Source organism: Leopardus geoffroyi, chromosome X (assembly GCF_018350155.1).
Source record: "Leopardus geoffroyi isolate Oge1 chromosome X, O.geoffroyi_Oge1_pat1.0, whole genome shotgun sequence".
NCBI lineage: Eukaryota > Metazoa > Chordata > Mammalia > Carnivora > Felidae > Leopardus > Leopardus geoffroyi.
In genome coordinates this window covers 70,526,661-70,536,840 of record NC_059343.1, presented here as the reverse complement: position 1 = coordinate 70,536,840, position 10,180 = coordinate 70,526,661, and the positions used below count along the sequence as shown (strand labels likewise).

Genomic DNA, 10,180 nt, shown 5'->3' with positions numbered 1-10,180 from the left:
TTAGTTCTCCTCAATATATTTTGTTGCTGTTGTTACTATCATTTTCTTACCTGATCTTCTCCTGGCATATCTTGCCTTTCAACTTTATTCTAAGAGGAAAAAATCAAAATAATTTAGGAAGAATATACAGCCAAGGAAGAGGAAACTATATTTTAAAAAGAAGTTAAGCTGTTAAGAAAGCCAAGATAAGGTGAACTATAATTAATGCACAATGAGCTTCAATTCTACTTTTGTAGGAATTAAGCTTAAATGCATTAAATACTAGTATTTTAGTGCAGTTATTTAATCATCTGCAAATTGTGTTTATATTCATTCAACATTTTTATATCTCACAGAATATTTATGTTTGGAGATACTTTGTAAAACAGCTCTTTAAGACAAAAGTTCTAACTTCTTAAACTTCTGGCATCTCCCCCATAAGATTATTGACCCTCCTTCTGAAGTAATATGTTAAATATTTAGTTCCCATCCCCATACCCTGAGAAAAACTTCACCTGAGTCTGAAGACTTGCACTCTTGGCAATTTCATTTCTCAGAAAAGAAAACCATGAAAGGAAGTTTCTCTGGTCCAAATTTTGAACAAAAAAGAGCTATTTAGAAGACCTAGAAGCCTTGGAAAAAAGTGACCATGTCATCTCATAATAAATTGTAATGAAGGAAGGGAATGGCGGGCATAGTCAGACACATGTCTTGCTATTAATAGAATGACATTTCCAAGCAGCTGTCCAAATAGTTCAAGTCCCCCATCACAACTGTAACTTACCTCAGAGTCAATATAAAAAATCAACCAGCTACCAATTCTTGAATTTAAATAACTATGAAAGAACTTGAGGAAATTCCTGCTCTTTAGAATACTTAAGTGATAAACCACCTAATGATAGTAATGCAATTTCCCTAACTTTTGGCTTACCATGCAATCAGCCAGTGTGGAACCAGATGTCTGGTAAAACAGTTGTCCAGGCATTAGTTGTTTGTTTTTTTTTTAATATTACACATCCTTAGTACTTATATTTAATTTCTATTAATGGGGCCAGAAAAATGAGATTGTAGAAGAAAGACCAAAAGATAGGGTTATTTGGATTTCATGGCTTTATAAATACTTAAGCTTTTTCTTGTAGAATGCTAAAGAATAAAAAGAAAGGGCAATGAGCTTTAATTGCAAATATATATTGATGGTAAGGCCTAACAAGAGCTGTAATAATTAACAGATATGAAAATGAGCTGCATTGGCTTCCTTCACAGAACAGAGAGCCACCCATATTTCTCTGGGTAAAAAAGAAGAGCACTGAAAGGGAATTATTTGAACCATGAGTTTAGGTCAACTTCAATATAACTATAACATAAATAATGAAAAGAATATTTAAAAAGTGATAACGTTTTAGAACATAGAATTAGTTAGCCAGAACTATGATATCACAGAAAGTAGAGTAAGACTATGTCTAGTTTACACTCATAAGCAGACCCAGTTATTTTCATAACTGTGTATTTTTTCATTCCCAGTACAATTAAATTATTTTCATTATAATGTAATTTCCTCAAAATTTGCCATCCATTAACACATTGTTCTGGGGTACTTAGTAAATAAATTAATTGAAGGCTTTTTCCCTTCTATTTATGCTGTTCAGACCTATTGGAATCTAACTTCATTATATTGGGAAAGAAGAAGAAATAAAGGACATTTTAATGAATAGTGTACACATGCCAGAAAGGTTTATATTTCTGAGATGGGAGACAAAGATTTTTAAATTTTGTTCTTAGATAATCTCCAAAGAATTTCATTGCAGGTAAAATTAACTTGAATGAGTTAAGTAAGTCTTGAAGCCAAGAAATCAGTTACTGATCTTTCCTTTTGACTGCTGAACATTAAAGCATCTGCTTTGTCATCATGTAAATCACATTCCATTCTGTTAACATGGTTACAACTAACCACCATTTGTTATAGCAATGTGGGACAAAGGAGCAACTGGACATATTTTGAAAGGAAGCTGTACAGTAATCTCTATATTTCCCAGGGATGAAGCAGGGAACAATAGCCTGAGTATCTCAAAAGACTGCTTGCCAGTCTAATTTTATTGTGTGCTTTATTTTGTAGTGTGCTTTATGAATTAGTTCCACCATGGAAGTATAGGTAGACATTTTTACATGCTTCTACTCAATATTTAAGAGGAGTGATATAGGAAAATAAACTTTCAGAGTGTCTGGTATTCTATTCCAAACTTCAAAGTACATGAGATTTTATATAAAATTAAGCAATAGTGGCATAATAATGCAATAGTGTTTTTCTTCTTTTTCTGAATTTCTCAGATACAAGAAAATATTCCATAAAATAAACGTTAACCCACACTTGATGACATTTTCTGTTCTGAAAAGTTGGATACAGGAAGTAACAACAGATTTCTTAAAATAGAGTGATGGATTCTGCCCCATATTTAAGCATGAGCTACATAAACTAGCTAAATTCAGAAAAGAACACAGAAATAAATTAATTTTCCATATGATAAAGGATTGGATTATAATATGTAATTTTTGAAATATGATTATCACCTTTCCTTCTATTTTTCTATTTTGAAAAATTTGTATCCTGATTATTCCCCAGTTATTATTTTTCTTGTAATAACGATCAATTGTAAATCTTTGTAAAGGCTTCCCAAACTCTTTAAATGGCACTGATAGTAATTATGGTGATCTGGGATACTAAGTGGACATATTGGAGAGCTATAGATCAATTAATTCCTATTACTTGATTCCGAACACAGAAAATTCCCTACTCCTCTGAGGGATGCAAACCCTTGGAGTCACAGGGTTGAATTTCTACTTGTAATGACATTATCTTATGATAATTGTCAGTAATTATGTTCATATTAACTTAAACTTTAATTATATGAAATACAATTTTCATTTATTAAATGTTATTAAATCTCAATGATTACTTTTGACACATGTCCAAATTAATTTACTGTATCCACACTGTCAAATGCATACAAACACATGTATAAACATCTACTACATCAATAATCTTTCTTTATTGATATTGTTCTTGCCTATTACTGTTCTTTGTAATTAGCTCAAAGAGAAGAGAAAGCCCAATTGCAAAAATAAATCTTTTAAAGAAAACTCCATGCTTTGATGACAAATCCATTGAACATTTCCTCACTGCATGGCAATACACAGTTAAAAATATGTAATTACATATGGGTATCTTACAACAAATGTTAACTTGTCTTTCCAAAAAAGAGGGACCTTCCTCCAGAGTCATAAAAGTCCTGCTGAGGTTTTTAATAATACATGATACTACTTTCTTGACCAAGAAAAGATGAATATGGGTAAGTATAAAAATTCAAAACCTTTTTCTTCTTGTTTAGCTGATTTAAAAAATGAAAGCTGGGAGGAAGAAGAGTTAAGATGGTGGAGAAGTAGGAGAACATTATACTTGCCTCATCCCTGAAACACAGCTAGATAATTATCAAATCATTCTGAACACACAGGAAATCTATCTAAAGACTGAGAGAACAAACTGCACAACTGGAGGGAGAAAGGAGTCCACATTGTGGAAGCTAGAGGTACAGAGATGTGACTTGGAGGAGAAAAGAATCATGGGTGCTGTTGAGGGGAGGGAGCCCTGCTCAGAGAGATAGGAGAGACAGAGAGAGAGAGAAAGCAGAATGCAGGGGATTGCACAAGAAAAACACATGCAAAAACTGTTGACTGAGAAAATGAGAAGGTCTGATGATCACCGTTTTTATAAGCAGCAGAGCTCAAAGTCTGTCAAGACCATCAGGCATAGTTGTACTCTTGTGGATAAGAAAGTCAGAGGTTCGGGATTAGACAGCATGCTCTGAGGATCTCCAGGTTGCGCTGAGAGATAATAGTTCTACCCTTCTTGGGGTATATTTGGGAGAGGTGGCACTACTTTTCAGGGAACAAAAGAGCTGTCAGGTGCTATAGGGCTACCCCTTTCATTAGCATATGAGCAGAGATGCCTGCTGAGGGCAGCTAACCTGGATGGCAGCTTTTTGCTACACTTTACTGTGAAATCCAAGACTTTGCAGAATCATGCAGTGCCCTTCTGGAACAAACCTGCACTAATAACAGCAGGGTGAGACCCACCTCCAGAGGATCAGTGTGAGTCTGCACTGTGCCAGGAGCCTAAAATTTGGAGTTCTGAAAAACAGGCATGTGCATGAGATAAAACACAGAAGCATGCACTGCCAGATGGCCAGATGGCTTGGACACAGAGTGAAGGCAGAGATCTGATGGAAGTCTAGGACATATGAGGGCAGATTGTTCGTTCTTCTATGAGGGCTTCCTGAACAGGGGCTGGCACTCCTCTCCTCAGGGAAGAGATTGAAGCAATGTCAGTTTTCACCTCTATCATCACAGATGGACTTCAGGAAGCAACACAGTGCATACAGTGGAGACTTGAGTGGCTTACACCAACCCTGCTCTCCCCGTTCTCTGATGGTGCGTTTTTATTAGGCCAAGTGTGATTAAGAAACAGAACAGCAGCAAGCCCCCCCCCATAAGATTAGCACAACCTCCCCCTTCCCCCCCGCCACACACACCTCAGACACCAGATCTACTGATCATAGACTGCTGCAACACTTCAGCTATAGTGGAAATAGGACCAGGAACAGGCTTTACAATCACACAAAACACAGAGACCTACACAAAATGCCAAGCTGGAGAAATTCATCCCAAAAGAAAGAACAAGAAGAGATCACAGCTAGGGAGTTAATCACAATATACATAAAGAATATGCCTAAATCAGAATTTAAAACAAGAATATTAAAGATACTACCTGGGCTTCAGAAAAGAATAGAAGAAACCAGAAAGACCCTCATCGCAGAGAAAAAAAAAAAAACTAAAAACTAGTCAGATCGAAATAAAAAATGCTATAACTGAGATGTGAAATGAACTGGATGTAATGACCAGAATGATGGAAGTAGCAGAAATATGAATAAGTAATATAGAAGATAAAATTATAGAAAATAATGAAGCTGAAAGTAAGAGGGAAAGAAAAATATTGGGTCATAAACATAGATTTAGGGAATTCAGCAATTACATATAGTGTCATAACATTTGTATCATAGGAGTCCCAGAAGAAGAGAGGGAAACAGGGAAGAAGGTTTATTTGAGAAAATTATAGCTGAAAACTTCTCTAATCTAGGGAAAGAAACATATATCCATATACAGAAGTCACAGAGAACTCCCATCAAAATCAACAAAAGCAGGCTGACACCAACACATATCATTGGAAAACTTGCAAAGTGAAAAACATAAGGAAAGGATCCTGAGAGTAGCAGGAGAAAAGAAATCCCAAAACTACAAGGGAAGACAAATCAGGTTAGTAGCAGACCTCTCCACAGAAACCTGGCAGGCCAGAAGGGCATGATATATTCAATATGCTGAATGGGAAAAATATGCAGCCAAGAATACTTTATCCAGCAAGTCTGTCATTCAGAATAGGGGGAGAGATAGTTTCCCACACAAGCAACAACTAAAAGAGTTCATGAAAACTAAACAAGCTCTGCAAGAAATATTAAATGGGACTCTTTGAGTGGGAAAGAAAAATAAAAGACAACAAATATTAGAAAGGAACAGAGAAAATCTCCAGAAACAATGACCTTACAGGTAATACAATCCACTAAATTAATATGTCTCAATAATCACTCTAAATGTAAATGGACTAAATACTACAAACAAAAGTGTCAGAATGGATAAAAAAACAAGACCCATCTATATTCAGCCTAAACCATACTCACTTTATTTCATTCTTTTTAAAGAGAGAGAGGGAGCATGAGCAGGGGAAAGGGACAGAGGGAGAGTGAGAGAATCTTAAGTAAGCTCTACGCTTTCATGGAGCTTGATGCAGGGCTCAATACCACTACCCTGGGATCATGACTTGAGCTGAAATCAAGAGTCAGATTCTCAACCAACTGAGCCACCCAGCAGTCCCAGACTCATTTTTAGGCCTAAAGATCTATGCAGATTGAGAGTGAGGGGATAGAAATCCATCTGTCATGCTAATGGACATCAAAATAAAGGCAACGTGGCCAGACTTATTTTGAGGAACTATATTTTAAACCAAAGACTGTAACTTTTAAACCAAATACTGAAGAAGGGCAGTATATTATAATCCAGGGGTCTATCCAACAAGAGACTTTAACAATTGTAAATATTTATGCCAACTTGAAAACACCCAAATACATAAACCAATTGATAACAAACATGAAAAAACTTATTGATAACAATAAAATAATAGTAATGGACTTTAACACCCCACTCACAACGATGGACAGATCATCTAAGCAGAAACTCAACAAGGAAACAATGGCTTTGAATGACACATGGGACCAGATAGACTTAACAGATATATTCAGAAAATTTCATTCTAAAGCAGCACAATACACATTCTTTTTGAGAGCACATATTCTCCAGAAGAGATAACATACTGAGTCACAAATCAGGCCAAACGATTTAAAAAAGATAGAGATGATACTGCACATATGTTCAGACCACAGTGATATAAACTTTAAGTCAACCACAAGAAAAAAATTTGGAAAGACTACAAGTACATGGAGGTTAAGGAACATCCACTAAATGAATGGGCTAACTAGGAAATTAAAGAATAAATTAATAAAAAATACATGGAAGCAAATGCAAATGAAAACAAGACAGTCTAAAACCTTTGGATTGCAGCAAAGATGGCCATAAGAGGGGAAGTATATAGCAATACAGGTCTAACTCAAGAAGCAAGAAAAGTCTCAAATATACAAACTAATGTTACACCTAAAGGAAGTAGAAAAAAAGAACAGCAAATAAATCCTAAAGCCAGCAGAATACAGGAAATAATAATGATTAGAGCGGAAATAAATGATATAGAAAAAAAAATTCATTAGAACAGATCAACAAAACTAAAAACTAGTTCTTTGAAAGAATTAATACAATTGATAAACCCCTAGCCAGACTTATCAAAAAGAAAGGAGAAAAAAACCCAAATAAATAAAATCACAACTAACACAGCAGAAATAAAAACAATAAGAGAATAGTATATGCCAATAAAATGGGCAATCTGGAAGAAATGGACAAATTCCTAGAAACATATACACTACCAAAACTGAAACAGGAAGAAATGGAAAAGTTGAACAGACCCATAACCAGTAAAGAAATTGAATCAGTAATCAAAAATCTCCCAAAAAACACAAGTCTAGAATCATATGGATTCCCAGGGGAATTCTACTAGATGTATAAAAAAGAGTTAATACCTATTCTTCTCAAACTCTTACAAAAAATAGAAATGGAAGGAAAACTTCCAAACTCATTCTATGAGGCCAGCATTACCTTGATTCAAAAACCAGAAAAAGGCCCCAGTAAAGAAGAATTACAGGCTAATATCCCTGATGAACATGGATGCAAACATTCTTAACAAAATATGAGCAAACTGAAAACAACAGTACATTGAAAGAATTATTCACCACAATCAAGTGGGATTTATTTCTGGGTTGAAGGGGTGGTTCAATATTTACAAATCAATTAGTGAGACACATCACATTAATAAAAGAAAGGATAAGAAACATATGACCCTGTCAATAGATGCAGAAAAATCATTTGACAAAATACAGCATCCATTCTTGATAGAAACCCTCAACAAAGAAGGGATATTAGGAATTCATCTCAACATCATAAAGAACAATATAAAGACCCACAGTTAATTTCGTCCTCAATGGGGAAAAACAGAATTTTCTTTTATGGTCAGGAAAAAGACAAGGATGTCCACTCTCACCATTTTTATTTAACACAGTCCTCTAAGTTCTAGCCTCAGCAATCAGACAACAACAACAACAAAAGTAAAAGGCATCCAGATGGGCAAGAAAGAAGTCCAACTTTCACTATTCACACATTACATGATACTCTGTCAAAACCAGAAATACTCCACGAAAACACTGCTAGTACTAATAAACAAATTGAGCAGAATTGCAGGATACAAAAGCAACATACAGAAATCTGTTGCATTTCTATACATCAATAATGAAGCAGGAGAAAGAGAAATCAAGGAATTGATCCAATTAACAATTACAGCAAAAACCTTAATAATACCTTGAAATAACCTAGCCAAGGAGGTAAAAAGATCTGTACTCTGAAAACTATAGAACACTTATTTTTTTAAGTTTATTTATTTTTGAGAGAAACAGAGACAACATGAGCCAGGGAGGGGCAGAGAGAGAGGGAGAGAGAGCTCTGTCAGTGCAGAGCCTGATGTGGGGCTCAAACTCACAAAACTGTGAGATAATGACCTGAGCTGAAACCAAGAGTTGGAGGCTTAACCAACTGAGTCGCCCAGGCACCCCTAGAGCACTTATGAAAGAAATTGAAGATGACACAAAGAAATGGAAAAATATGCCATGCTCATGGATTGGAAAATCAAATATTGTTAAAATCTTTATACTACCCAAAGCAATCTACACATTTAATGCAATCCTTATCACAATACCACCAACATTTTTTACAGAGCTACAACAAAAAATCCTAAAATTTATATGGAACCAAAAAAGACCTTGAATAGCCAAAGCAACCTTGAAAAAAAAAAGCTGGAGTCATAACAATTCTAGACTTCAGGCTATATTAAAACATTGTAGTCATCAAGACAGTATGGTAATGGCACAAATACAAACACATGGATCAATGGAACAGAATAGAAAACTGAGAAACGGACCCACAAGTATATGGTAAAATAATCAGGAAAAGAATATCCAAAGCATATTTGACAAAGCAGGAAAGAATATTCAATTGAAAAGAGACACTCTCTTCAACAAATGGTGTAGGGAAAACGGGACAGCAACATGCAGAAGAATGAAACTGGACCACTTTCTTACACCATCCACTAAAATTCCAAATGGATGGAAGACCTAAATGTGGGACAGGAAATCATCATCGAAATCCTGAAGGAAAACACAGGCAGCAACCTCTTTGACATTGGCCATAGTAACTTCTTAAACCTCTATGACATTGGCCATAGCAACTTCTTACTAGCTAGACACATCTCTGGAGGCATGAGAATCAAAAGCAAAAATAAACTATTGGGACTTCATCAAACTAAAAAGCTTCTGCACAATGAAGGGACCAATCAACAAAACTAAAAGGCAGCCTAGGGAATAGGAGAAGATATCTGCAAATGACATATCTGATAAAGGGTTAGTATCCAAAATCTGTAAAGAACTTATCAAACCCAATACTCCCCCCCCCAAAAAAAACAAATAATCCAGTTAAGAAATGGGCAGAAGTCATGAATAGGCCATTTTCCCAAGAAGACATCACATGGCCAACAGACTCATGAAAAGGTGCTCAGCATCACTCTTCATCAGGAAAACTGAAATCAAAACCGCAATGAGATACTATCTCAAACCTGTCAGAATGGCTAAAATTAACACAGGAAACAACAGATGTTGGTGAGGGTACAGAGAAAGGGGAACTCTCTTATACTGTTAGTGGGAGTTCACACTGGTGCAGCCACTCTGAAAAACAGTATGGACATTCTTCAAAAAGTTAAAAATGGAGCTATCCTACAACCTAGCAATTGCGATACTAGGTATTTATTGAAAGGATTCAAAAATATTGATTAAAAGCGGTACATGCACATGTATCTACTTTTGACTTGACATTAAGGAAATTATGATGGTTTCTATTAAATATATGCCAAGAATAGTTACATTCCACTATTGCTGATTTCTTCTCTCATTTTTCAAGTTCCATCTCTCCATGAAAGCACAGAAATAAAACAGATATACTCTTTACTAAGAAATCATTTATTATTTAGAAACTTTCCCCTCACCACTTTTTCTGTTTGATTATTTCTAGGTCATATTTTTTGAGAATTTTTCTTCTAATCAAATTATCATTTATTCTACCCTGCAAACTCCAGATATCCAGTTAAAATATAATATTATAATATGATACACATTATATGATATGATACTTGACTCATTTTCAGAATTTGAAACAGTAACCTCCTTATCAAAAGTCATTGTTATTCAGCTATATGAAAACTTACCTATGACCTCTAGGAACATGTGTTACTTTTTAGTTTGATCTTTCAAAATATTATCACAATCTGTGTCTTAGGGACCATATAAACTTACAAATACAATATTTCAATGTTTGGAGAAGGCAGATGTATTTTTGT

General features: G+C 35.1%; 1 protein-coding gene across 2 annotated transcripts in view; it reads right to left on the bottom strand.

The window, feature by feature from the left end:
* Window positions 1-10,180, bottom strand: part of LOC123594530 — a 414,794-nt gene that overhangs the window by 298,311 nt on the left and 106,303 nt on the right. Inside the window, exon 5 of one of the 2 annotated variants that reach the window (XM_045471283.1) lies at window positions 51-89. The exons of the other annotated variant lie outside the window; for it this stretch is intronic. Within the exon in view, the coding sequence (XP_045327239.1) occupies window positions 51-89 (39 nt within the window). The remainder of the gene's footprint in view (window positions 1-50; window positions 90-10,180) is intronic. 2 annotated transcript variants of the gene reach the window in all.